The following is a 27,959-nucleotide window of genomic DNA, read 5'->3' on the forward strand; positions in this document are numbered from 1 at the left end:
GGTGACGGCTTGTTGTTGTGGAGGCCAAAATGGCGGCTCAGGCGGCGGCAGCGGCCCAGGCAGCCGCGGCCCAGGCGGCACAGGCCGAAGCGGCCGAGTCATGGTACCTGGCACTTCTGGGCTTCGCCGAGCACTTCCGAACGTCCAGCCCGCCCAAGATCCGCCTGTGTGTGCACTGCCTGCAGGCTGTGTTCCCCTTCAAGCCGCCTCAGCGTATCGAGGCCCGCACGCACCTGCAGCTCGGCTCCGTGCTCTACCACCATACTAAGAACAGCGAACAGGCGCGCAGCCACCTGGAGAAAGCGGTGAGCGCGGGCCGAACCGCGAGGGAGGAGCGCGGGCTCCTTGCGGGGCCTGAACTGACGGGCCGCGACCACGGCTGGCGAGGGCCGCCCGGACCGCTCCTCAGGGACCTGGGGGTGCGACTTCCCGCATGGGACGCAGGACCGCTAAGCCGCCACCCTCGCGGGGGACGTTATTTAACGTCTCTAGTGACAGACAGGGTCCAGGGCCCTGCTCTTCCGAGGAGCAACGGGATCCCCAAATTCTTTAGGTTTTCAGGAATAGACATGTTGGCGCCTTTGGAGACGTCCCCAGATTGCTAGTGAGTCCTGCAGCTTCCAGCCTCTCAGGGCCCAACCCCAGAAGCATTAGCCTGAACGCGCCCTCCTGAAGTGGCGTGGGATAGTGGAGGGCCGACGTGACAGTCCAGGCATCCCTTGGGAATCTGATGTTTGTTCTCTCAGAAAACCTAGGAAAGCATTCTCTCCCTGGACCCGGAAGTCTGATAAGTGTCTAGGGTATTGTGCCCCCATTAGTAATGCAAGGAGTCATAGGTGGGAGGCAGAGGCCCAGAGCCTAGAATTAGTCATTTGAAGGAGGCGGAACAGAGTTGGGTAGGGGGGCTGGATTCTAGAACCAGTTTGCTCAGTGGTGGGGGTTGGGGAAGGGGCGCTCCTAGCTCTTGCTTTTTCTGTATTCACCTAGTGACTTCTCTTCCTCCCACCATGCCCTTCAGAGGGCAGGCCTCACCCCCCATCTTTCTGTTGTTGTTAATTCTTTTTTTTTTTTTAATATGTTTTGTTTTTGTTTTTTATTATTGATTTTTTAGTTTTGTTTTGTTTTATATTTTATTGATTTGTTACAGAGAGGAAGGAAGAGGGATAGAGAGTTAGAAACATCGATGGGAGAGAAACATCGATCAGCTGCCCCCCCGCACACCTCCCACTGGGGATGTGCCCGCAACCAAGGTACATGCCCCTGACCGGAATCGAACCTGGGACCCTTCAGTCCGCAGGCTGACGCTCTATCCACTGAGCCAAACCGGTCCTGGCTGTTGTTGTTAATTCTTGCCCAAGGATATTTTCCCCCTCGATTTTTAGAGAGAATGGAAGGGAGGGGGAGAGAGACACACATAGATGGGTTGCCTCCTGCACTTGCTGGACTGTGGCTGGGATGGAACCTGCAACCCAGGTATGTGCCCTTGGCCGGGATTCCAACTCGTGACCCTTCTGTATGCAAACTGAAGCTCTACTAACTGAGCCACACTGGCCAGGGCTATACCCTCCCATCTTGACTTGTGAGAGATCTTGGTGCCTCAAAGAATCTGGCTGTGGAGTTTTTCTTCTCACAGTGACACTCAACTCCTATCAGACTGTGACTTCATTTGCCATTTACTCTTTTATTCTGATTGAAGTATGGCTCAATGATTGAGCGTCGACCAGGAGGTCATGGTTTGATTCTCCGTCAGGGCACATGCGGGGGTTGCAGGTTCAAACCCCAGTAGGGGACATGCAGGAGGCAGCTCATCAATAATTTTCTCTCATCGATGTTTCTATCTCTCTCTCTCTCTCTCTCTCTCCTTTTCTCTCTGAAATCAATAAAAAAAAATATATATTTATTTTTAAAAGGAAACTTCTTGCATAGAATCAACTTAGATTTTAAAAAATGTATTGATCTGAGGTAAATCTGATCCCACCAGTGGCAAAAGTAACAAGTTGCTTTTGGAAGGATACCAGATCTTTATTTTACTCACTTGGTTGATCATAATCCCATGCACCAAAAGGCGGATGGTTTGATTCTCAGTCAGGGCACATGCCTGGGTTTCAGGCTTGATCCCCAGTAGGGGATCTCTCTCTCTCTCAAATTAATAAAAACATGAAGAAGAAAAAAAGAGTTGGAAGGGGACTTTAGTCCTTGCATGAGCAACTTCCTTGTTTTAAGAGTGAGGTGGTAAGGGCCCAGAGAGGTAAAGTGATGGGCCAAAGCCACATTAACAAAGTTGGGTTCAAACCTAGGCTCAAGATCACCAGGTTCCATGCCAAGACAATAAGTTGTTATTGTTTTTGTGAAGTTCTATTCCCAGTTATTCGGCACTTATTTATTCAGCTCATACCAGGTGCCAACCAAGCCCTCTTCTAGGTGCTAGGGATCAGCAATAACTAAAGCAGTCCCTGCTCACATAAGTTTATGTTTTAGTGAGGGAGACAAATACTGAATATGTAGTAAGAGGTTAGGGCTAGGCAGTGATGAAAGAATCATGAAAAATATGGGTCAGGGAGAAAAGATGGAGTTGACAAGGAGCTTTTTTTTTTAATTGATTTTTTTAGAGAGAGAGAGAGACATCAATTTGTTATTCCACTTATTTATGTATTCATTGGTTAATTCTTATATGTGCCCTGACTCTTGTATGTGCCCTGACTGGGGATCGAACCCACACCCTTGATGTATCGGGACGACGCTCTAGCCATCTGAGCTATCTGGCCAGGGCTAAGCCCATATCCATGTGAAGTGGTTTCCCTGGATTTTACGGAACCCTGAATCTTGTGGGATCTTCCACAGAGACACAAGTTCCCCTCTGTAGCTCACACTGACATTATACCTGGAAATACTTTCTTTCTGTCAGTTGCATTCCCAGCTGAGATTTTAATTGAATTTTGTTCAAATTTCAATTAAAGTGCAGTTCTCCATGCTGTTTTTCTTCTGCAATTGTTTGTGATCTCCTTTTGTGTTGCATGCTTTTTAAAATCATTATTCTTTATCAGTTGTGTGTTTTTCCCAAATCGGGCAGCTATCAGCTTTTATTCTTTTCTTTCCCAGACTCACTTAATAAAGAATCATAATATGTTCTCCTTTTATTTATTTAGTTTTAACTTTTACTTATTGATTTGAGAGAGAGAGGAAAGAAGAGAGAGAGAGAGAAACACTGATTTGTTGTTCCATTTATTTATGCATTTATTGGATGATTCTTGTATGTGCTCTGACCTGGGATTGAACCCACAACCTAACGACACTAACCAACTAACATATCCAACCAGGGTCAATATGTTCTCCTTTGTTAATTCTCACCTGATGATATTTTTCCATTGATTTTTAGACAGAGTGAAGGGAGGGGTAGAAACAGAGAAACATTGATATGAGAGCACAACATTGATCGGGTGCCTCCTGTATGCCCCTCACTAGGGACCAAGACCATAACCCAGGCACATGTACTTGATCGAAAATCGAACGGCAACCTCCTGGTGCAAGGGATGACACCCAGCCAACTGATTCACACTGGCCAGTGCAGAAATCTCTTGACTAGAGAATTTGCCAGGCTATTTGTACAGTTTCTGTCAGATTGTGTTCCTTTACATTTCATTTTCACTGTGTTATCTTTCCTCTTGCTACCCATTTATTCTTGTGTGAATTTTCAGTCTTCCTTATTTTCATACAAACAAACAGGTCCATTTTAGTAATTTGCACATTCCCCCTTAACTTTCTTTTTATCACATTTCACTTTATCCCTTGACCTGGAAAGTACATCATCATCTTAGACCTTCCTGATTTAAGAGCCACAGAGAAATAAATGCCACTCCTCTGGAGTTTTTTATTTGCTATAATCCAGGTAGTCATTCTATATACAGTGGTTTCTCTGACTGCAGTATCCATGTCAAGACTGTGTTTACATTCTCTTTGCTTTTGGAACAGAGCTGCTTTTTAGTGGTGGTTTTGTTCATCTGTCTTAGAAAGCAGCTCCAAACTCTACCATCCAGACACTTGTTAATTCTGTTTCCGGGTTTAGCCTGACAGTCTCTGGTTTATCTTCCCAGCAAGTAATTAAATGCTTCTCTTCCTCTTTTTAAGGCCTGAAAGGGCTCAGTGGTGAGCCTTTCATCATCAGGCACAGCTAGAGCAGATCTGTTATTCTTCAGGATCATGATTGTGTCCTACTAAGTTCCATGCCCCATTGACCAGGAGCAGAACCTTGTGCAGAAGCTACATTTACAGAGCTTGGTGTTAGCCTTTTCATGGAAGAGTGATCTTTGCTTAAACCTCCTGTTTTCATTTTCATTTTCTTCACTCTCACTCTCTGAGTTTCCTCTGACTTCAGGATTTGAAATCTGTTTAGGAACCACCACTTCACAGTTCCACCAACTCACCCCTTGCCTCCCTTCCAACCCCTGATTTCTTCTGGTTCCTGCCTGGGAATTACCATAGTATTTTTGACACCTTCTACATGCCAGACCAGGGGTGGGCAAACTTTTTGACTCGAGGGCCACAATGGGTTCTTAAACTGGACTGGAGGGCCGGAACAAAAGCATGGATGGAGTGTTTGTGTGAACTAATATAAATTCAAAGTAAAGGAGCGGAGGGGAGAGCCAGAGAACCCTCCACTCTTTCTGCTCCACGGGCCGGATAGAACAGCCGAACGGGCTGGATTCGGCCCGCGGGCCGTAGTTTGCCCACGGCTGTACCAGACCATGCATTCATGCTTCTTGGAACACTGTCTTATTGGATCCTCAACAAACCTACAAGGTGGAGACCACTTCCGACTTGCTGCTGACAGGGGGATGCTCGTAAACATGGTCACACAGCAGAAAGAGACAAGACTGGCTCCTAAGTGTTGTGCTTCCATCCCAAAGGAGTTGCAGTTGATAACTATTTCTACACATTTGGTTATTAAAAACCTGATCTTCAAAAAAAAAAAAGTTACCTTGGTTTTGAGGTACAAAGAAGTCTTGAAATGCTCTCCGGCCCTGGATTAAATTCTCCAAGCACAATAAGTGTGCTGATATGGGCACTTCCACCTCTCAGGATGTATATTGGCCCTGCAGTGATCCCTGCTTTTTCTGAGAACCCGAAGGTGGCTCCAGGGACTTCAGCTAGGGTTGTTCACATCCTGCCCTGTGCCTACAGGCTTCCCCACAGCTCAGGGCCATTCACTTTGGCTGCTTTCCCATCAAGAGAAAGGAAACATAAAAGCTGTTTTTTAATGTTAATGTTAAGGTTGCAACTTTGGGTAAGGTAGCAACGTTGGTACTTTATTTGTGAGCTGCATATATTTCTGATGTCTGTATATTTCTGATTTGTGATTTTAGGTCACAAGTGTTAAAAAGAAACAAAAGCAAAGTCATTTGATTGGTGTTTGGCAGACAATCAATCTGAGGAAGTTACTGGCTTGCCCTGACACTGAGCCAGTTCTTTAGCTTCTAGCTTTGGTACTGGGTCATTGTAGGGGATGTCTCAAGGTGTCAGTGATGCTGATGCCCGGACACAAAGCAGTAATGTTTGAAGGGAGCTGTCTGATGCCATTTGGGAGTTAGTATTTTAAATTCATAAGTCTCAGCCCTGTGGCCATTTGCACATAAGGAAGCTCTCATTTCCTGGTGATGCTAGATGAACTTGTCATTCATGTGACAAATGTTTTCCAGGTACCTCCTGTGTGTTGGCCTGTTCTAGGAACTTGGAACACAGCACCATGAGGAAACACATCATAAATCTTTATCTAACATCCCCCATTTGTGTGTGTTTCAAGTGCCAGCCACAGCGCATGCATGAGAGCATGGAAGCAGGTTGTAGCCCTGGGAACAGATGCTAAGGGCGACTAGGATCCATGTGGGTCCACACCTTTAATCCTGTCCTCTTGTGTGTGTCCACGTTCTCTTTATCCACTCTGTACTCTTCCTAGAGGGCTCCTCTTCAGCACAGAGGCCTTGCCTGAGGTAGATCTTGCACATGGAGATTGAGGTGCAGGACCACAGAATATCAGGGTTGGGCCAGATCTCAACATGTCCCTAACTCATCTCTTCAGTTACACAGTTTCCTACACAGCATTCCATCCTTCCAATTGGTGGTCTTCAGGAGCTTCTGTTGCTGGACTGCCCTTCCCCCTGGGGAGGAGTGGCTTCTGTAAAAAGCAAGCCCCAACTTTCATGTTTACCACCTTTATGATATCACACACATGTGGCTTGAGCTGGGCCCATCCCCACTGTCCCTGTAGACAGCCTCCAGCTAAGGAACCCAATCTCTGGGGCTGTACTCCTGGTAGCAGGCACTTGCTCTGCCTTCTGGGGACCCTGAGCCCCTGCTGACCCTGCTGCATTGGGGCTTTGAGAGGACTTTTGGGCTGGCTGCATAGTGCCTTTTGCTTGGGCTCTGCAAGCATATGTGTGCATATGTATGTGCTTGTGTGTGTGCACCTGCACATGTGCTTGCGTGCATATGTGAGAGTCAGGAGCCCAGTGGCCCTGAGTGCTCTTTGTTCCTCTCCCACAGCTCCCCCTCCTGGCCCACCTGTGTCTTTCAGGCAGCTGGTCTGGGGTGCAGCTCCAGGTCTTTCCCAATCTCTTTTGTGACTTCCTCCTTCCCACTCACTCTTGCCCCAAAGGCATCTCCAGCCTCAAGGCTGTCCACCAGGCTTTCCTAGCCCCTCCCTCTGCTCATGTTCCCAGCCAGCAGACCCTTGGGCCTTCAGTCTCTGGCTCCTCCTCCTCCTCCTTCTCCTCCTCCCTCTGCATTCTCTGCTGCATCTAGGATACTCTCAGATCTCATTGGGTCAGGCTCCATAGATGACAACAGGGCATTCAGATCCACAATCACTGCTACCAGTGAGTGGCACATACACCTTCCAGCCTTTTCACAGGTTCTTCTCTGCCAAGAGCACTCCCTTTGCCTACAAACACACACACACACACACACACACACACACACACACACAGTGCCCCAGACATGCCCCCCCCCCATCCCATGCTGTTCTTTCACAGAGCATGGCAAGTCAGGGTCTTCTGTTCAGCCCCAGATTTGCCTTGCAGGACTCTGAAACATTTGTGAGACAAGTGTCAGATGAATGCTTGAGTCCAGACAGACTGTGGTTAGTGGATGAACGGTCCTGGCACCTAATTGCCTCCTGTAGGAATGTGGAGCTCCAGGGCACAGCAGTCCCCAAGTGCGAGCATGTTATTGTCTGAACTTTGTCCTGCATGTGTGCCAGCAAAGGGACTACGAGCTCAGGTCTCAGAATCATCTCTGCTACTTCTTTGCCAGGTCGCTGCCCTCACAAGTCCTTCCTGGAGCTCTCCTCCCTCCCCTCTGAGGCTAACTACTCATCTCCAAACATCTTTTAAATGCCACTAAGGATTGACACCCCCAGACTCACTCTCCAGTTGTAACTGAATTCTCATGTTATGATTTGCTATTGGGGAACTGCAGTGAATGCCACATAAGGACCCCTCTGCATTCCTTCCCCTTCTGAAGCATTGTGGTTCAGATTCACATGCCCGGTGGGACAGGAAACACCTTGTCAGTAAGGGAGAAAATGCTTGTTTCCCTCTCCCCAGGCATGCTGTGGTTGCTGGATTAGAGGATAAATGAGCCTATAGGCCACCTTCCCACTTACCTGAACACCTGTAGTCTTTGTGACAGGACAACCAGTATAAACCCCAAAGCCAGAGTTAGTGAGTATGTGCCACACATTTGGCTGAGAATTAATACTTTTTTATTTCTCTTTCAGTGGTTGATATCACAGCAAGTATCCTTTTTTTTGTACTGTTTCCTTTAAGAAATGTTGTTTAATAAAAAGTATGTGTTATAAACTTGAATTCCCACTATGATATACCCATGGGTTTAGGTCTTGGAGAATCCCTACGCAGCCGTATCTGTCCCTTCAGACCAGTGGCCTCACCATGGGTGCCATGTTCCTCTTCAAGCCCAGCATCTAGTTCCACACCTAGCCAGTGGCAAGCTCAGGGATTGCTGGGGGAATACATGAACTTAGAGTTTCAGAGTAGGTGGGAACACACCTGAATGGCGAACCTCCCCAGTGTAAGAACCCCACACATTACCTTTTTTGTTTTTTTAACAATATTTATTTTATATCCATTTTCTTACTGATTTCAGAGAGGAAGGGAGAGGGAGAGAGAGATAGAAACATCAATGATGAGAGAGAATCATTGATCAGCTGCCTCCTGCACTCTCCCTACTGGGGATTGAGCCCACAACCCGGGCATGTGCCCTTGACCGGAATCGAACCCATGACCCTTCAGTCCACAGGCTGATGCTCTATCCACTGAGCTGGCTAGGGCACACATTATCTCTTTTAAACTGACCTTTTTGCAGCATCTGTACTTCCTTAACCAGATGTCACTAGATCCCACAGTTTGAAGATGTTAAATTTGAAGCAGCAAGTCTTTTGTCTGAATTATACTGTCAAGAGGTAAGAGCCTATGGAGGTTTCTGAAAGCGGGGTCTCCCTGTAATGACGGCACAATGGCAAATTGATGCTCTCAGGAGTGGAGTGACTTCCTTTTGGCTTTCTTATTTATTGTAATCATCACCCAAGGGTATGTTTTTATTGATTTTAGAGAAGGGGGCCTCCTGTATGCACCCAACAGGTGATTGAACTGGCAACCTGGATATGTTCCCTGACCAGGAATCAAACCTGCAACCTTTGGTGTACGAGAAGATGCTCTAGCTAACTGAGTCACCTCGCCGGTGCTTTTTGTTCTGTTTTGTTTTGTTTTTTCTTCTGACTTCCTCCTGGCTTTTAATGCTTCCCATTACTTTCCTACCTTCGGTGGTTGTGGGTGATCACTTGCTCACGAGGACCAACAGAATATTTTTCTAAGACTTCCAGAGACTTGGAGAACAGCCTTGTCCTAGGCTAAGATAATTAGTTCTTGAACAAGTCCATATAGTTTATCTTCGTAATATGTTTCCTGATCTTCAGGTGTAGCTGAAAATCGCCTTTCCCCACGTTGAGCAACAGCCTGTGAGGCTCCCTGGGTAACAGGGAATGCATGCTTCACACCCCTGGCCCATCTCTCTTGTAGTACAAGAAAGATGGCAATTGTCATCCAATTGACTGTTCTAATTTTGAACTAGAGCTACTTTCAGTTTAGTTGAATGAGTTATTTTATGATCAATGCAAAAACCTCCCAGCCAGTGAGTCCAATAAAATGTCTTTTCTTGCTCAGCTGGTATGGCTCATTGGTTGAACATCAATCCATGAACCAGGAGGTCATGCCTCAATTCCCAGTCAGGGCACATCCCCCAGTTGCTGGCTTGATCCTCAGTAGGGAGTGTGCAGGGGGCAGCCAATCAATGATTCCCCCTTATCATTGATGTTTCTATCTCTCCCTTTCCCTCTCTCTGAAATAAATGAAAACTTATTAAAAAATAATAAAATATCTTCTTTCTCTTGCTTTTTTTTGCAATCTCCTGTGTCCTGGTGCATGGGATGACACTCAACCAACTGAGCCACACTGGCCAGGCTTTTTTTTTTTTTTAATTATTGATTTTTAGAGAAAGGAAGGGAGAGGGAGAGAAAGAGAGAAACCGATGTGAGAGCACACATTGATTGGCTGCCTCCTGCATACCTCCCACCAGAGATCAAGCCCATAACCCAGGTATATGCCCTGGACCAGGAATTGAACTGGCAACCACCCTGGTGCATGGGATAATGCCCAACAAACTGAGCCACGCTGGCCAGGGCTCTTTTATTTATTTATTTATTTATTTATTTTAAATATATATTTTATTGATTTTTTACAGAGGGGAAGGAAGAGGGATAGAGAGTTAGAAACATCGATGAGAGAGAAACATCGATCAGCTGCCTCTTGCACACCTCCTATTGGGGATGTGCCCGCAACCAAGTTACGTGCCCTTGACCGGAATCAAACCTGGGACCTTTCAGTCCGCAGGCTGACGCTCTATCCACTGAGCCAAACCGGTTTTGGCTCTTTTATTTTTTTAATAAAGTAAATCAGCAACCTATAAATCCATTTGTGAAATGGGAGTGGTCTTTCAGCATCCCAGCATATGGAATCCAGCTTGCCTGCCAGCTTATTTCTTTTCTTCCCCAAATGTGACTATTACCTTTCAGAATTCCGTTGATGCAGCAAAGCCACTGTTGCGGAAAGCGATCCAGATATCGCAGCAGACCCCATACTGGCACTGCCGCCTGCTCTTCCAGCTTGCTGTGAGTACTGTGGGGCCTGGCCAAGACATGGGTGCTGAAATTGGGGCACACCCACCTGACTACTTCAGGACACACAGGCCTTCCTCAGGCTGCTGCACCGAGACAATGGGGACACAGGGATGATCCTTTAGCCTGCTCACAAGTCCCTTTCAGCCTCTGACTTTAGCAGAATCTCTAGCACAGGTCTTTCATTCAGCATCAAGGGTTATTGCATTCCCCTCCCTTCTGGTGCTCCCTTTTGCCTGTATTCATTTAAATTTTGGAAGCATTTCTTACCGGAAGCCCACCATGCTTTTTAAGATCTGTGTTGAGGTTCCAAGGGGCTGCCTATTGGGCAATGAATGCCTGCTCGAGTTAAGCCTTTGCAGGGCTGCTGGGGCACAGCCTCACCTGGGCTCTATGTGGTCGTCCCTTCCCTGCCCTCCCCCCCGCGCCCCAACCTCCTTTCAGCTCTCCAGACATAATGGCGGCCTGGTCCCAGTGCTCTGAGATGCTTAGGTAGAGGGACCTCTCTGGACTAGGTCTTCCTGGATGTAATGACTGGGCCTAAAGGCTCCCCGTGGGGGGTGCCTTGCTCTCCTGGGCACTGCCTACATTTCCCTCTCACTGCTGGCCTCTAGCCTTTCCTGTCCCTGACCCAGCCTGCCCTCTACACTGCCTCTTGCCTATCTTCCATGATACAGTTCCATCACCTGCCTGTGTGTGCAGGATGTGGGCCCTCAGCTGGAATTGCTTTTTCTTCCCTCCACCCCGCAAGAGTACCTCATCCCAGAAGGGTGTGGCTTAGGGTCCCTGCTGGGAAAGCTTGTCCAGCCAGCTCTCCTGGGCTCTTCCTCCCTGGCCTGCTGCTGTTCCACACAGCATTGTCTCCTTTAAGTCTCCCATGTGTGCTTTGCCCATTGGCACATAATATGTGGGCCAGGCAGTGAGACACCTGCCTCAGGTCACAGAGTTGCAGGGTGCTTCATGCACCTGGGAGCCCAAGCTCAACTGAGGCCCCACAGGTGTCCCTTCCTTTTAGCTTAAGGCTTCTGGGTTTAAACTCCTGCAGACACTTGCCCTTGAAGTAGTTTGGGGCTCCTCTGGCTCCTCCATAGTGACTGGCCCCTGAAGGTGACCTTTGAAGCACAGAGATACACTCGTGCAGTCCTGGGGGTCTACGCCTGTGAGTGTTAATTGCTGGTTCTATGCACTATTAAGTTTAGATGATGTACACACTGCAGTCAGAGTAGACTTCTGTACCTAAAGCAGTTAACATTGATGAGAGTATTTGGTTAATTTAACTCAAAACTGACACTGAGGCAATTTTGTTGACAAGTGGGGAGGTTCACTTTAACTTGCCAACAAAGCTTTAAGGTCAGGAACTGAGTATTATAAAGCAAGAGATTCGGAAGCAAGGATTATTATTCTCTCTCCTTTTTAGCAACTGCACACCCTTGAGAAGGACCTGGTGTCAGCCTGCGACCTCCTAGGTGTGGGAGCTGAATATGCACGGGTGGTGGGATCCGAGTACACACGGTAGGCACCCTCTCCCCACACCCCTCTCTCTTACTTGGAAAGAGCTCAGCCATTTGATCCTGGACAACAAGTAGAATTGGCATTTCAGCATGAAACAGCAGTCATCTGCACACATAGTAAGAGATGTACAAATTAAAGCACCACAGAATGCCTTTTACCCCATCAGTTCATCCTGTTAATTCATGAAGTTGGAGAGTTGCCTGTGAGGGTGAAGGGCAGCTGGCATTCTCTGCACAATTGGCATTTACATATATTTAGTATCTTGAAATAAAAGTGCTTGTACGATTTGTTGGTGCAGATATGAAAGTGATGCATGCAGAGGGCATAACTAGCATGCTTGTCAGCACCTATGGTAAGTAACTCCAATGTCCCTCTCAGGATACCCAAGAGCTTTTACATGCACAGCAACAGACACAGTAAGCTGAGTAAGCAGAAGTTTGTATAAAAGAAGGGTGCCTCTGTTGGTTGGAGCTTTGTCCCGAGCACAGAAAGGTGGCGGGTTCGATTCCCAATCAGGGCAAATACCCAGGTTGTGGGTTTGATCCCTGGTTGAGGTTCGTGTGGGAGGTAGCCAATTGATGTTTTGTACATCATTGCTGCTCTCTCTCTCAAATCAATTTTTTAAAAATTAAAAATAAATTAAAAAGGGACATAGCCCTGGCCCAAGTTCAGTTGGTTAGAGCGTTGTCCCGATATGCCAGGGTTGCGGGTTTGATCATCAGTCAGGGCACATACAAAAATCAACAAATGCATGCATAAATAAGCAGAACAACGAATCAATGTTTCTCTCTCCCTTCCTCTTTAAAATCAATCTTCTTCTATATCTAAAAGGCTAATATGCCAAGTGTCCCCTTGGGAGTTCGACCTAGAGACCAGGAGTTTGATCGCTTGCTGTGACATGCGCTGACCACCAGGGGGCGGTGCAGAATGAAGGAAGGCGAAGGCCCGGCTGGCAGCCAGAAGGCCCCATTCGGCCCTGATCTCTGGCCAGGCCTAGGGACCCTACCTGTGCATGAATTTCGTGCACCAGGCCTCTAGTTTAAAATAAAAAGGGAGACAAAGATTCGTGTTATACATGAAACTGCTTAGACCATTTGGAGACTTTTACCCTAGGGTTTGGTGTCAGGGTCAGAGGCCTTAGGAACTTCACTGTGTACCCTCTGTTTTTTTCCCCAAAGAGAAGAATTCTGTGCACTTGACAGACTCCAGGCAGCAGTGCTCTTATTCTGTTGTGTGCTTTGAGGTTCTAGAAAGTTCTCTCTTACAGAACTGAGCTTATCTCATGGAGTTCTTGGGACAGAATGGTCCCCAACTCTGTTCTCTGAGCTCTGGCTCATGTGTGGCCCATGTGGAGCCACACAGCTTTCCATAGGCTGTCCTTGTCCCTCAGCCAACCTGCCCTGAGATGGCAGCTGTTACACTATCTGGCCTCACATTCCTGGCCCCTTATGTTGCGGCTGCCACTGGGTCCATGGTGACACACTTTGCAGGGTACAGGGACAGCTACATAGCGGATGTTCCCACGAGTACACGTATGAGTGTCCCCAGACAGGCTTCTGTGCCATTGTAGGTGGATGACTTAGGTGGCCTCACCAGGGCACAGAGCCTGCAGGTTACCTGGCCCAGAACCCCTGACCATTGATGTAGGGCCTACATCAAGTGCTTCCTATGTGACAACATGGGAACCTTGATGTGAAGTTTCAAGCCTTCTATTTCAGCAGTTGAACAGCTGACAAGTAGACTTAAAGAGTTCACACCTTTAGGTAACAACAGGGAAGAACTTGGTGGCCTGGAGCACAAACATCTTGTGAGTGTGACACTTAAACACTACAGGCCCCTCAATTGTAAAACAGAGAACGGCACCCATTTGATGGAGTGTTGGCCATAGCACTTAGGGACTCTGCCAAGGCTGGTGGGACAGAGACTGAGACATTGAATAAACGGGGCTGTGGGCTCTGCATGACCACAGCTGTTCCTGAAGACAACACGTCTCCCCCGTTGTTTTGCTGTTTCCTAAACTTGTTAGCATGCTCATTTTATTATTTTTGTTGACAGCCATGCACATATATTTAGAAAATGCTGAAAGGTTTAAGGGAAACCATAGAAATTTAGCCTTGCTGACTATTGCGAGTAGAGACAGTGGGTGGTGAGGCTGCTGACATGGCTGGAACTCCCCAAGTTCACCTCCTTAACACTCAGAATCAGAGGGCTTGGCCGGTCACTGGTGAGGAAGGGGAAGTGTGGAGGGGCCACAGTGAGACATGGCCTTGGGTTCAAACACCAAATCCTGCCCACTCTCCCCATACCCTATGCTGTCTACCAATGTTGTGTCAGCAAGAGTGAGATTGTGGCAAGCACATTCTCTTGTACCTTACCCCTCCGTGATTTCTGAGCATCTATCTGTCTATCCTGGGCTTTTGAGCTACATGAGTGTCTAGGCCAGCCATGGGCAAACTACGGCCCGTGGGCCGGATCCGGCTGTTCTATCCTGTTCTCTTGCTCTCCCCTCCGCTCCTTTACTTTGAATTTATATTAGTTCACACAAACACTCCATCCATGCTTTTGTTCCGGCCCTCCGGTCCAGTTTAAGAACCCATTGTGGCCCTCGAGTCAAAAAGTTTGCCCGCCCCTGGTCTAGGCCAAACACATAAAGAAAGATTGAATAGAACAAAGTGGAGCGTTCTGATAAATAAAACCAGCCTCATTGGGGGTCGCTGGGGGCCGCTGTCATCTGCTTAAACCATCCTAAGCTTGCTTGTTGGTCCCTATGAATGTTGGGGTGGTAGGCATCCCAGGAGGCGCCTGGGCCTCACAGACTGACTCCCCCTCTCTGTTTTCTAGGGCGCTGTTCCTGCTCAGCAAAGGGATGGTAAGTTGAGGCTGAGCAGAATGGTGCAGGTGTGGCGGACATGAGGCAGGGCTTCTGCTCACTGTGGTGCAGCCCTTTGGGCACCCAGACACTTATACACTGCAGGCAGCCACCAGAGTGAGGCCCCGTGCTCCAGCTGGGTTCAGAGGTGAAACTCAGGTTCCAGGTTGTGCAATTTGTGCTGAGGAAGGAACAGCCTAGATGTGGGTTCCAGCCCAGCTTTTTGCCTTCCCTGCATGGTTCCAGCAGTCCCCCAGTGGGTGGGCAAGCAGACGGTGGCCCTGTGCACTGGGAGGGGCCCTCAGCACCTGTGCCTCTCCCTCCCCAGCTGCTGCTGATGGAGCGCAAGTTGCAGGAAGTCCACCCACTGCTGACCCTCTGTGGACAGATTGTCGAGAACTGGCAGGGAAATCCTATCCAGAAGGAGTCTTTACGTGTCTTCTTCCTTGTGCTCCAGGTGACACACTACCTGGATGCAGGGCAGGTGCGTAGTGCCTCCCACAATAGGGCTGCTGGGAAGCAGGTAGGCGATGGGATGGGCAGGGCTTGGGCTGAGATACCCACTCTGTTGTTGCCTCAAGTCCCTCACCACAAAGTGCATCTCATTCAAAGTTTAGCTCCCTCATTTACCCTGTTGTGCTCTGGCAAGAGTACTGTGCCCCTGAGGGCAGAGGGTGCTCTGACAGTGGCCTGTCCTCGTGGTGGGAGTAGTCATGGCCTCACACAATTCCATGATAATAAACTGGGGATTCTGGCAAGGTGCCTGACACACAGCAGGTACTAAAGCAGTGTCTGTCCACCACCTGCAGCTGATGAGAACTTTGTGAGGTTCAAGCAGGGAATGACAGAATCAACTGTTTCCGAGAGTTGACTCTGTAATCCCCGTGTAGTTGAGGAGAGGCTGTACCCCCTATGGGTGAATGTGCTCAGCCTTTGGGGGTGTTGCCCCACCTATTCACCCCACCCTGTCACACTGACTCACCACAGGCCTGGCCTCAAATCCTAGGAGGCTGCAGGTAGAGCCCCAGAAAACGTCAGGTCTTTCATTGGTAAGGGACTGCCTCAGATTCCCCACCTATGCTTACATTTACCTGTTGGGCCAAGAGCTGCACTCAATACATAGAAACACAGAGGACATTCATGGGGTGCTCTGGACATGTCCTATGGGGCCTTTGGACAGGGCTTCCCAGTGCCCAGAGGCCAGTTCATATGAGGCACAGCAACTGTAGGACTCCTGGCCCAGGAAGCTACTTCTTGCCCCCAAGGATGACTACTAGCTGCCCCAGCCCTGTCCTGCTCTCTCAGCAGGAAGTAGGAAACATAGCTCATGCAGGGTCTTTGGACGGGTCTCTCCCGGTCCTTGGTGTTTGGACCCAGCACTGGGCAGTAGCTGAGCCTTAGTCCCACAGATGACCCTCTGACCCTGACCCCCACCTTGAGAGCCTGCTTTCTGCAGGTGGTGGGTGTGGCGGGAGCTCCTGGGAAGAAGGGACTGGTGAGCTGGCACCTATTGGGAGCAGGTGCTCAGGTGTGCAGTACTGCCCACCCACTGCAGGTGAAAAGTGTGAAGCCATGCCTGAAGCAGCTGCAGCAGTGCATTCAGACCATCTCTACTCTGCATGACGATGAGATTTTGCCCAGCAACCCCGCTGACCTCTTCCACTGGCTGCCCAAGGAGCACATGTGTGTGCTTGTCTACTTGGTGAGTCCCCAGGGCCGAGGCCAGGGACCAGGTGGGTGAGGAGAGGACCCTAGTGACCACCACCGTCTGGTCTTGTCGCCAGGTGACTGTGATGCACTCCATGCAGGCTGGCTACCTGGAGAAGGCGCAGAAGTACACAGACAAGGCACTCATGCAGCTGGAGAAGCTCAAGAGTACGTTGGGCTGGGTGGGTCACATTGCCATTGTGCCCCTTGGTCTGTGGCCTGGCCACCGCCTCATGCTGGGCCTGAGAACCCTGTAGAACCGCAGTGCCAAGCAGTCCCCATGAATCCCTGTCCCATGGGTCTTGTTACTCTAATTGGCAGATGAGAGTGACGGGTCAGGACAGAGCAGGCCAGGCCTAGGCTTGACCTTTTATCCTTGGCTAAGGGTCTTGTGCCATCTCATCCTGTCCACCCCACTACACAAGACAGCTGTGATAGTTAGCTGCTCCCACCTGAGCCTGCTGAGACAACAGTGCTCAATTGAAATGGGGTCTGCTATTATCCGTGTTGTGACATGGATTGTGCTTGGTGTGAGGCTGGGATCTGAATTTGGCTCTTGCTGACAGATGGCCTAGAAGTTGTGGGTTCTTCCTGGATGCTTGACTGATCTATCCTGTGGGACCAGGGACCTTTGACTAGCAGGAACCCAGAGCTCTGATTCAGTGTCCCCATTAACCTGCTCACCCAGTCCCTGTACCCTTTGTCAGCGCTGCTGGAGGAGAAGCCATTAGCTAAAGATACAAAACCCTCAGGGATCATAGTTCATTCCTCTGGCTAAGTTGGGGAAGGTCTCCACTGTCTAGTTCCAACATGAGATGACAGCCACTTGGGGCAGCCAGGAATCGGGTCTCTCCACTGCTGCCTGAGGTTGTCACACAGTATCATTCTCCTGGGCAACGTCAACCCACCAGGTTTGGCGTGTTCTTGAGCACCCAACTGGGTTGTGGTGGGTCAGGGTGGAAAACAAGTCCCTCCAGGGATTTCTTACTCTTAGAATACTCTAGTCACCAGAAACTGCTATGAGCCTGTCTCCCTCCCCACCTGAACAAGGAGGTGAAACCGGCACTCATGGGTGCAGTGGGCATGAATAAAGTGACAGGCTAGGTGTTGGCGTGGTGCCCAGCAGAGCAAGTATCAGACCTGGTAGCCAGCGGGTCAGTGTGGTGGGAGGTTGGACCAGGGGTCAGCCTCTTCTAGCTGCATCCTGAGTGTTCATCCTCTTCTCACCTCCAGTGCTCGACTGCAGCCCCATCCTATCCTCCTTCCAAGTGATCCTGCTTGAGCACATCATCATGTGCAGGCTTGTCACAGGACATAAGGCCACCGCACTACAGGAGGTGAGGCCGCTGGGGATGGGAGGGCCGGGGACAGGTGGTTGGAGTTTGCTGAATTCCAGAAGTTACCACATAGGAGAATGTAAATTTGCCCAGTGCACATCAGCAGGACATTTGTCCGTGTCAATTCACTATAACTTGGCAGTTGGTTACCCTACATGGGCACAATTGATCAGACATCTGGTACAGAAATCAGTGGCACTTTCCCTAAAAGCTGGGCAATGTCAACATTTCTAGAAGCGCCCAAGGAAGATGGAGCTCTCCTTGCTGCATGTAACTCCTGCTTACCAACTTCTTGAGAGGGCACAGGCCCTTAAGCAGGGCAAAGGTGCTAACAGCCCAGACAGGTTGGAAATGAGGGAGAAGGCAGGTCACGGACAAGGATCACTGTCTTCAAGGAGGTTAGGGCTGCCCTTTGCCCCCACAATGGACACACCCACCAGAACTTCATACCCAAGTTAGGGCAGGCAGGATGTGGGCACTGGATCCCAGGTTACAGGTCCCGTGACGTTGGGCATGCTCTCTCGGCAGATCTCACAGGTCTGCCAGTTGTGCCAACAGTCACCCCGGCTCTTCTCCAACCATGCTGCACAGCTGCACACGCTGCTGGTGAGTATGCAAGACTGCCTGCCCCAGCCCCATTCCAGTGACTAACCCCATGACAGTCACCCCAGTGGACTTCATTCTAACAGACAGACACCTTAAGTCCAAGTTGACTTAGGTCCCAGGAGAAGGGAATAACCCAGCATGCTGTCTTTCTGCCTCCTCGCCAGGGCAAAAGCTCAGGTGTACCTGGCTCATAGAGTCACTGGTCAGGCTCGTCTTGTGTAGCCATGAGGCCCTGGGCAAGTGGCAAGGCTTCAAGTCCTCAGTGCCTCCTTCTTCCAGGGCCTGTACTGTGTCTCCGTCAACTGCATGGACAACGCAGAAGCCCAATTCACCACAGCCCTGCGGGTAAGGTGCTGGCCCTCACTGCATGGGGCAGGCAGTGCTTAGTAAGGAGTCAGGTATGGGCTGTGATAAGGACAACAGCCACAGAGGCCACCTGCTGCTGCCAGGTTGGAAGCTCCACTAGGGCTAGTGCCATATCATCATGGAGTCAACAGCCCAGTGGCAGATCTCAGCTCTGCCCACCTTGCTCCAGGACCAGACAAGCACATCCTCACTTCAGCCCCTATGTGCTTCTAGGAAAAGGAGGCCAGCAACACCTTCCTCCTGGTGGTCCTTAGGAGGCCCCAAGCAGAGATTGGGGTGTGGGGGCTGCTCTGTGACTCAGGTGAGGTCACTGGGGTGTCATGTGCACCCTGACTGTCAGGCAGGGAGCTCTGCTCTGTCAGTCTCCAGACCTCTTTACTCGTAGGGTTGAGCTCTGGTGGTGTTACTGCTCCTCCAGGATGCTCCACGTGGCCATAGGTACAGGCAGCACACCAGAATATAAAGAGCAAATACAGTGCTCATTCCCATGGCTTTCCATGCCCATTCTGTGTCCCAGTCGGCTTAGGCTGCCAGGACCGCGCGCGCCTGTGCGCGCGCACGCACGCGCGCACACACACACACACACACACACACACACACTACACACACACACACACACACACACACACACACACACACTACCCTGCCTGCAGTTATCACGGCCTATAATGGTCTCTTGGCCCCTTCCTCCTCACCTCACTTCCCACAAGCGGCTGCTGCTGCTCTGATTGTTTGTCCCAGGGAATCCCCCATTAGCCAAGAGGGAATGGCAGGGAAGTGGTGCAATCAGAACTTGGACTCAACCCCCTGGACCCCAAACAGAGCTCTTTTTGTGGTCCCACAACAAACTAACCAGAGCACTTCCTGCAGGTGGGATTTGCACTTCCCCTGCACCCTCAACCTTTTGCACACTGCGCTTTCTCAGCCCCACTGGGAATCAGGACCTGGGTGATACTTGGGCCTCTCATATCGATTCGTGTCTTGGCCATTGTCGGTTCTCAAGAACTGGGGACAGTGGTCTATACACCACTGACCATTAGCATCTCTGGCCTCTTTCCTGGTGGGGGCCTTTCCAGAACCAACATGTACCTCTGTTGTATCTGTGCTCACAGGGTCTGAGGGTCACCATGGTTTGGAGGGAGTGGCTGCCTGGGTCTTAGTCCTGAGAAACAAACAGAAAATGGACCAAAATGTAGTGTGTTCTGAGGACAGGATCAGTGCTGCTGGTTTCCTACATTTCTCTTAACACAGACGATGGTTTTATAGCCAAAAGAACTAACAGCTGTACTGTTCTTGCGTTTAGGAGGCAGGTGTGTGTGTGTGTGTGTGTGTGTGTAAGTGGCAGGGGGCGGGGTGGTGGTGTGTGTGTCTGAATTAAAGAGAATGGGAGGTTCCACAGTAGCCACTAGGAAGTGTTTGGGTAGCTCCTGTGCCATGAGCAGCCAACCCCTAATGCCCTGTGTCCCAATTTCAGCTCACCAACCACCAGGAGCTATGGGCCTTCATCGTAACCAACCTGGCGAGTGTGTATATACGGGAAGGAAATAGACACCAAGAGGTAGTAGGTGACATGCTTCATGTTTGGTATCCTTTCTTTCAACTCTTACTCAGGGGCTAGGGTGGGAGGTGTCCTGGGCACCAGCCATCTCAGCAGCCCAAGCATATCTATCCTTAGAGTATAGTGTAGCTGAGGGAGGCCACATCTGGGGCAGAAACATTCCCTGGCTAAGTAACACTTCTCCCTGTTTTTTTTGTTTTTTTTTAAATATATTTTATTGATATTTTACAGAGAGGAAGGGAGAGGGATAGAGAGCTAGAAACATCGATGAGAGAAACATCGATCAGCTGCCTCCTGCACACCACCCACTGGGGGTGTGCCCGCAACCAAGGTACATGCCCTTGACCGGAATCGAACCCGGGACCCTTCAGTCCGCAGGCTGACGCTCTATCCACTGAGCCAAACCGGTTTTGGCTACACTTCTCCCTGTTGAAAACAAGCCAAGCTTTGTCAAATCTCCCAGGACAAATTTAGTTTCTTTCTTGAGCTTTCTGTTGTAGAATCACAGTGAGACCTCGTGGCCCATGCACTGTGACTCCCTCACATGGCATAGGGCAGGGTAGGCTGAGGGTGCAAGGACCCTGCATCAGACCCTTCACAATGGAGGCTGTGATTCCCATGGGGGTGTGAGAAAGTGAGCAACCCATGCAGTGTTCTATAGTTCCTTCACCTGCTTTAGATCCTGCCCCCTCTACCAGCAGGTTGCCCAGGCGTGGAATTCAGGGTGAGGACTCAACACTATCAGGAAGTTGCAGGCAGCCCTGGTCAATTTACTAACATAGTTGGGGCCAAACTCTCTCACATTTAGAAATGCAGAGTGATCCCAACTGACATTTTCTTTGCAGCTATACAGCTTGTTGGAGAGGATCAACCCAGACCACAGCTTCCCTGTCAGGTACATGGTCCCACACTGAGGTCCTACTTTACCATTGCCTTTCTTATGTATTTTCTGCTCTCTGGGGTGGTGCCACCACCTATGGGGCCCCTGACTACCCTGTTACTCCCAACACCATGCACCATCACTTCAACCACCACCACCACCACCCACTCCCCTTTTGTAAGCCTGCTATATTTACAAAAGCCCCACCAAATTGTGATGCTTCACTCTCCCCCCTAGCTCTCACTGCCTTCGAGCAGCGGCTTTCTACGTGCGCGGGCTCTTCTCCTTCTTCCAGGGACGCTACAATGAGGCCAAGTGAGTGCTATTGAGGGCGGGCAGCCTGGGCTGGGCCTCTAGGTGGTCTTCTCCCTGACAGCGTATGCTCAGCCCCTCTGTGCCCCAGCCAGGCAGGTTCTGCTCAGGGCTGAGAGGCTGCTGCCGCCTCTTCCTCCCCCAGAGGCATTTCAATGGGGCCTCAGTCTGTTCCCCTCATGTAGGCGATTTCTGCGAGAAACTCTGAAGATGTCCAATGCAGAGGACTTGAACCGGCTCACAGCCTGCTCTCTGGTGCTTTTGGGCCACATTTTCTACGTGTTGGGGAACCACAGGGTGAGTGCCCAGGCCGGGCTGAGGGACAGGGCCAGCATGGTACTTGGGTCACCATCAAGCAGTGCTTTGCATCCTGTGCCCCTCAATTATCTTGTCTCAGTGACACCCTTCCCCCCAGCCCTCTTTGCTTCATGAGGCTTAACAAGGGCAGAGGTGTCCTGGCTCACACAGCCTGGGGGGCAGGCCTGGGGAACTTTGGGTCCCTGGAGGGTGGGCCTATGGGGCAGACGGATCCAGTGCTTAGTTAGGGCTTCCTAAAGCTGGGAGGGCTGAGGCAGGTTCCCCTTTGTGTATGTTAATATCTGGGATGGAGAGTGTCCTCTTAGTCAGAATCCCTTGGGTTCTGTTTCTGCCCAGCAAACATGGTGTCCTTAGGTCTCCTGTTTCCACTCTCACCTAGAGTGTCCCCTGGAGCTGGTTCTGGTGGGATTGGCCACTCCAGGTCTCCCCATCAGTTGTGCATCATCACCTGCTCTCACCCATTGACCTCACAGACATTCAATTTTTTAACAAAAACATTTGTCCATATTATAAAATATGACTTGTTTATCATAGAAGTTCTGAGAAGCAAAACTCTTACTCAGGGGCTAGGGTGGGAGGTGTCCTGGGCACCAGCCATCTCAGCAGCCCTGCTGAGTTCTGAAAATCATTGCATGACCTCTGTCTTCTGGCATTTTCCATTGCTCGCCCCTGCCTACCCATAGGTTTTGTTTCTCAGGGTGTTTTCTAGTTTTACATCTTGTCTTTCCCTACACCACTGTATTAGAGCTTTTTTAACAGCAGCAAGAATTTTGAAGCAGCATCTACTCCATAGTTTAGCCAACCTCACTTGAGCTGTTTTCACAAGACAGATGACACAGGTCAGGTGTCTTGGCCTGTAAGTTTCATCTGACCAAACCCTGGAGCTCCCTAAAAATTAGCTTTTTATTTTTATTTTATATATACACTGAGTGGCCAGATTATTATGATCTCTGAACGCATAATAATCTGGCCACTCAGTATATATCCTATATAATAAAAGGCTAATATGCAAATTGTCCCCTCAACCAGGAGTTCAACCAGCAGGCAGGCCGGCCAACCACCCATGTCCCCTCCCCCTGGCCAGGCTGGCCGGACCCCACCCATGCATCCATGCATGAATTCATGCACTGGGCCTCTAATATATATATATGCGCACACACACACACTCACTCTCTCTCTCTCTCTCTCTGAGTGGCCAGATTACTATGTGTTCAGAGATCATAATAATCTGGCCACTCAGTGTGTGTGTGTGTGTGTGTGTGTGTGTGTATGTGTATGTGTGTGTCTGTAGTGATTGATTTCAGAGAGGAAGGGAGAGGGAGAGAGAGAAACATCAATGAGAGAAAATCATTGATCAGCTGCCTCCTGCATGCCCCCTACTGGGGATTGAGCCCACAATCCAGGCATGTGCCCTTGACTGGAATCGAACCCAGGACCTTTCAGTCCCCAGGCCAATGCTCTATCCACTGGGCCAAACCAGCTAGGGCAAAAATTAAGCTTTTTAAATGAGCCTGGCTGGTTCCTCTCCCCACAACCGTGTGACAAGTGTTTGCCCAGGCTAACTGGCCCTGCTGCTCAGGTACTGATGGCCATGGCTGGGGATATTAACCACCCCCAAAGAAAAAGGATGGCCTCTGGGTTCTCTCTTCTGAGTGCAGCTCTGCTTCTTCTTTAACATTCTGTCACCCTGCCCCTCAGCCTCTGAGCACAGTGGGGACAGTGACCTGTGTGTGTGCCTAGGGGAAGCATGAAGCCCCACTTGAGTACAGGCTCTGTGCCTGTATCTCGGTGTAGTAGATTTGATGACCTCTTGTCCAGATGGGGAGATGAAGGTCACAGCCCCAAACTGCAGATCCAGGCTTAGAACCAAACCTTCCTGGCTCTCATCTATTTATAAATCTCTAGAAGCCACCTTGAGCAGGGAAAGGTGGGCAAGGCAGCTCTTTAGCTGCATTTCTGGTTCATGTTTTGGGTGATCCTCGCCTCTGAAATAGAAGTAGGAGTGTGCCAGGCAGTAGGAGTGTGCCAGGCAGCCTGGGCTAGGTATGACAGGTGGGCCTGAGCTGTCCCTGCTGCCTCCCCCACTCCCTGGCTGCTCTTGGTCCACAGGAGAGTAACAACATGGTGGTGCCCGCCATGCAGCTGGCCAGCAAGATCCCAGACATGTCCGTTCAGTTGTGGTCGTCAGCCCTGCTGAGAGGTGAGTATGGCAGCTGGCCCTTCCCAGAGATCAGAGATGCTGAGTAAGCCCTGCTCAGCCTTTGCTCAAACTGGCCTCTACATGCCACAGCCCTAGTTCTAGCACATTCTCAGGTTCCCAGGAGGTCATTTGAGGGCAGTGGTCACTGAGCTCAGTCATGTCATCAGCTCAATGCAGGACCTGTGAAGCTGATTCTTGGCATCTGGGTGAAGACTTGGACTGTGAGCCCTTGTGCTTGTCCTTGTCCCATTGGCAGGACTGGCTGGGATGCTCTGGGTGCAGGGCGGGGGCTCAGCAGGTGGCTGCTCCCCTATTTACAGAGACTTGCCCTAGGCCCTGAGGCAGTGGATTTTGTGGACTTGTTCAGTTCTCCTGCCTCAGAAGTAGGTGTTGGGTGCCCTGCTCTGGCTAGCTCCTGTGTGCACAGGGATCTTTATTGCCCAACCAGCCTCTGTGTCTGCCCCCGTGGGCCCCACTGATCATGGCTCAGAAACTCAGGAGGGCATTGCGAGGGCTGCTGGCAGGTGGATTTAGCTGACCCCAAGACAGGGCTAGAGGCCGGTGACTTGCCAGGTGCACAGGAACCCAGTGGTGGAGCCTGGGTGTTGTTGTTTTTTTGCCTCCCACACATGCTCCAACCAGGGCCAGGGAATGAACCTGTAACCCAGGTACGTTCCCTTGACCGGGAATCAAACCTGTGACCCTTTGGTGTGTGGACCGGTGCTCTAACCACTTAGCGCTACCGGCCAGGGCTGGAGCCTGGGTTTGACCTTAGGGCTCCACCTATACCCAAGGGGAGGGCCATGGGGTGGTGGCAGGGGAAGGCAGGCTCACCCATGTGTGTCTTACCCTCAGACCTGAACAAGGCCTGCGGGAATGCCATAGATGCCCATGAAGCCGCCCAGATGCACCAGAACTTCTCTCAGCAGCTGCTCCAGGACCACATCGAGGCCTGCAGCCTCCCTGAGCATAACCTTATCACGGTATAGGCACGAGGTGTGGGAAGACAGAATGGGGGTGGTGGTTGGCTCCTCGGGGCTGGCTTACCTTGCCTGCAGCCCTTCAGGGTGTGGGGCACACTTCCAGAAGAGGAAGTATATGCTTGGCTGCCATCTCCCTGCATCTCTCCAGCAATTCCTAACTGAGCCTAGTCTCAGGAGCCCCTTGGGTGTGGGAAGTGGCACTAGTCACCCAAGCAGGTGATTCAGGACTTCACTTGTGTCTTCTCTCTTCCTGCAGTGGACAGATGGCCCGCCGCCCGTGCAATTCCAAGCTCAGAATGGACCCAACACCAGCCTGGCCAGCCTCCTTTGAGACCCCTGGAGGGGACCACCCAGCTTCTCAAGGCCTCCGTGGGGCCGACTGTGTCCCTGACTTCCACCCAGATAGCACTCGCGCTTTCCTCTGAGGCGTGCTGGCATGGTGTCCCCAGGCTTCTTTCCCAGAGCTTCCAAGTCCCCGGGGAGTGTGCAGGGCCAATTCCCACCCTCCCAGGAAGGGCTGGCCAGCTTTACTGCTGTGAATCAGGACCCCGGTGCTGAGGCTTGCAGGTGGAATGTTGGAGCCAATTTTCCAGAGCCATCCTTTAAAGTGGACTTGAACTGCCAGTCCTACTACAAGTCACGCTTTCCTGGGACTTTGTGGATGGGGAGTGCCAGGATGGGCAGCACCACTGGGGCATTGCCACGTGACTTCCATTGCCTGAACTTTTGTGCCAGGCTGGAGTGTTTCCTCTGCTCTCACAGCAGCTTCCAGAGCTTAGAGGCAAGATGCCAATTTCTGGCCAAAAATTGGAAGGAAGAAGTGAGGATGCACATCAGGGACAAAAATGCATGTCCTGCTACAACACTTTTCCCAGCTTGCCTTTCGCTCCAGTGTCCATCCTGACAACTAGTGCCTCTGGTCAGGGCACCCATGAACTCGCCTTCCAAACATCTGTACCTTGACTGGATCACTGTCTGGCCATGGGGGTGCACATGCTGTAAACGTGTGTGCATGTGTGTGCATACTGTAGACAAGTGTGTGTGTGCATGTGCAGTAGATACAGGTTGTGTGTGTGCGTGCGCATATGTGTGCACGTGCATGTGTGTTGATTCTCAGAGCTGGAGCTGAGACTCCTGTGTTTGCACCAGCTGCCTTCCCCCATCAGTGTCTGTATTGTGGGGTAGGAAGCAGGGGAAAGGGGAGAGGACCCTCCTCAGTCCAACTCAGGGTGCTGAACGAAGGCAGCTCTGTGGCCTCCTCTGCAGAGGATATTTGCAGATGTCTGGAGCCCAGCCAACCTGGCCCTTGGGAGGGAGGAGGGCTACCTACCGTGGGTCTCGGGACAGCATTGAAACCTCTTCCCAAGCTGGAGCCCCCCCCCCGCCAGGAAGTTCTACCTGGCCCAGACAGTGTGCTTGATTCTGTGCTCCTCTTGGATACTCTAGGAGGTGCCTCAGTGGTGATGGTGGGATTGGGGGGAGTCAAGGCAGCCGCCCCCTCCAACTTCTGGCACCTGGGAGCAGCTCCCCACTGAGGGGTGGTAAGTGGTCTTGCTGGTCAGAGTGGCTTGTTGGTTTGTGTCTCATTACCCTTGCACTGTGAAGGCTGCTTCTCGAAGCCTCTGTCTGTGATGGAAGGAACGTTAGGATATGGGATTACTCAGGTAGCTACTTGGGCCCTGAGCCTGGGTGTGCCTTAGCCACAAGCAGGACTGTCAGCACATCACCCTGCACTGGGCCACTGCCCTCACCAGGCCTGTGACAGGGCCCTGCTGCCCACTTGGGGGCCAGTGACAGGCATGCAAGTGAGTCACCAGTTAGAGGGGCAGGCTTTCCAGGGCTTGTCCCAAGAGGACCTACCATCCCTGTGTTGCCCAGGAGAACCTGGGTGTTCAGGGCTGCTCCCTCTGCTGACACCCCTGAGCGCGTGAGGCCTGTGGAGAAGGGTGTAAGCCCAGTCATAAGCTGTCCCCATTCTGTCTTCCTCCTCTATCAGGGGCCTTCCTCTCCACTCAAGGGATGGAGCCCCCATCTCGCCATAAGCTGCGCCTACCAGCCTGGATCCCACACTGTCTAACTTCTCCGTATCCACATTAGTTCAATTGTTGCACATGTTTGTCTTTCTGTATTTATTTAAGCCTTTCTTTGCTTCTAGGGCATTTTGTATGTAGAACAATTTAAGAACCTCAAAACTTAATGTCTGTTCTGATGTTAAAATGCTTTTAGTGACCACTCTGTTATCTATGTGTGTGTAAAGTTAAGGATAAGTTCTTAAGTTTACAATGAAAAATTCAGTACTCAACATTTAATATTCCACTTAGCTTTATGGGAACCAAACTGTGTGTATGGTTTTGAACCTCCCTCTAATGCAGCATCTACCAATTACATCAAACTGTCATACATACCTTTCTGTGAGTCCACATTGAGTGTCTCACAGTTTCTCAATCAAGAATTTAAGACCGGTAGCAAGTGAGCCACCAGAGAGATGTTGCGTTAAGTGTCATATAGCTAAATGTTTGGGGAAAAAACACATAAAAATTCCAAACTCTTCAACTTACAGGGCACACAGTAATAGAAGGATTTTGTTGGCAGGTCAATTGCTGAAAATTGGTCAGACCCTCATGTGCTCTCCTCACCACCTTCTGTTAATAAGTGCCCTGGGCCTGCTGGTCTGGGGTGCTGGTCCTGGAGGTGCCCCCAGGTTCCCTCGAAAACAGCTGCCTCCTGCAGGTGGCCACAGGCATGGTAAGGGTCCTCTCCCTGGGGTAAATACTCCCTATCCCACTGACTGAGAGCACAATTGGGTAAGGGCTGCCTGGCACAGTGGATATGCTTGTGGTTGCATTGTTTTGTTAAAGGGTTTTTAATAAGTATGTTTGGCATAATATCTTTTTAACGGGTTTGTAATATGGTTTTAGCAGCCTGTAACTTCACTGGTGCTTTTAATCAGGAAAACAAATTTATAAATGCAAAACATTGTTTAAAAGACATAACTATACAATATAGCTTCTTGTTTGTGGATTTCTTTTTCTTTGTATTCAAAGTAAAATCACTTGCAGTAGCTATCA

The 27,959-nt window shown here is 50.3% G+C and overlaps 1 protein-coding gene across 6 annotated transcripts; it reads left to right on the top strand.

Annotated features, from left to right (window-relative positions):
• MAU2 (MAU2 sister chromatid cohesion factor) lies at positions 1 to 27,959 on the top strand. 6 transcript variants are annotated; one of them, XM_080672813.1, is made up of 19 exons: positions 1 to 305; positions 7,772 to 7,789; positions 8,408 to 8,473; positions 10,142 to 10,237; positions 11,661 to 11,755; positions 14,597 to 14,624; positions 14,953 to 15,108; positions 16,180 to 16,326; positions 16,409 to 16,499; positions 17,565 to 17,668; positions 18,197 to 18,274; positions 18,554 to 18,619; positions 20,115 to 20,201; positions 21,044 to 21,093; positions 21,316 to 21,393; positions 21,576 to 21,687; positions 23,818 to 23,908; positions 24,764 to 24,891; positions 25,148 to 27,959. In XM_080672813.1, the coding sequence occupies exons 1-19, from the start codon at positions 30 to 32 to the stop codon at positions 25,220 to 25,222; spliced, it is 1,842 nt and encodes a 613-aa protein (XP_080528939.1). In that variant the 5' UTR covers positions 1 to 29; the 3' UTR covers positions 25,223 to 27,959. The 6 variants fall into 6 exon arrangements, with proteins under 6 accessions (XP_080528939.1, XP_080528942.1, XP_080528943.1 ...); XM_080672814.1 differs by having other exon boundaries at positions 18 to 305; positions 20,115 to 20,198; XM_080672818.1 differs by having other exon boundaries at positions 18 to 305; positions 25,155 to 27,952.

The sequence above is a fragment of the Plecotus auritus genome (assembly GCF_963455305.1).
Source record: "Plecotus auritus genome assembly, chromosome: 6".
In the NCBI taxonomy this organism is placed as follows: Eukaryota; Metazoa; Chordata; class Mammalia; order Chiroptera; family Vespertilionidae; genus Plecotus; species Plecotus auritus.

What these genes read in the sequence shown, in the direction of transcription:
- MAU2 (XM_080672818.1), top strand. Translation starts at nt 30, where the DNA reads ATGGCGGCTCAGGCGGCGGCAGCGGCCCAGGCAGCCGCGGCCCAGGCG. An exon ending in TGTGTGTGCTTGTCTACTTG is followed by an intron (nt 16,327 to 16,408) that starts GTGAGTCCCCAG and finishes TCTTGTCGCCAG; the next exon opens with GTGACTGTGATGCACTCCAT. An exon ending in GAAATAGACACCAAGAGGTA is followed by an intron (nt 20,202 to 21,043) that starts GTAGGTGACATG and finishes TTTTCTTTGCAG; the next exon opens with CTATACAGCTTGTTGGAGAG.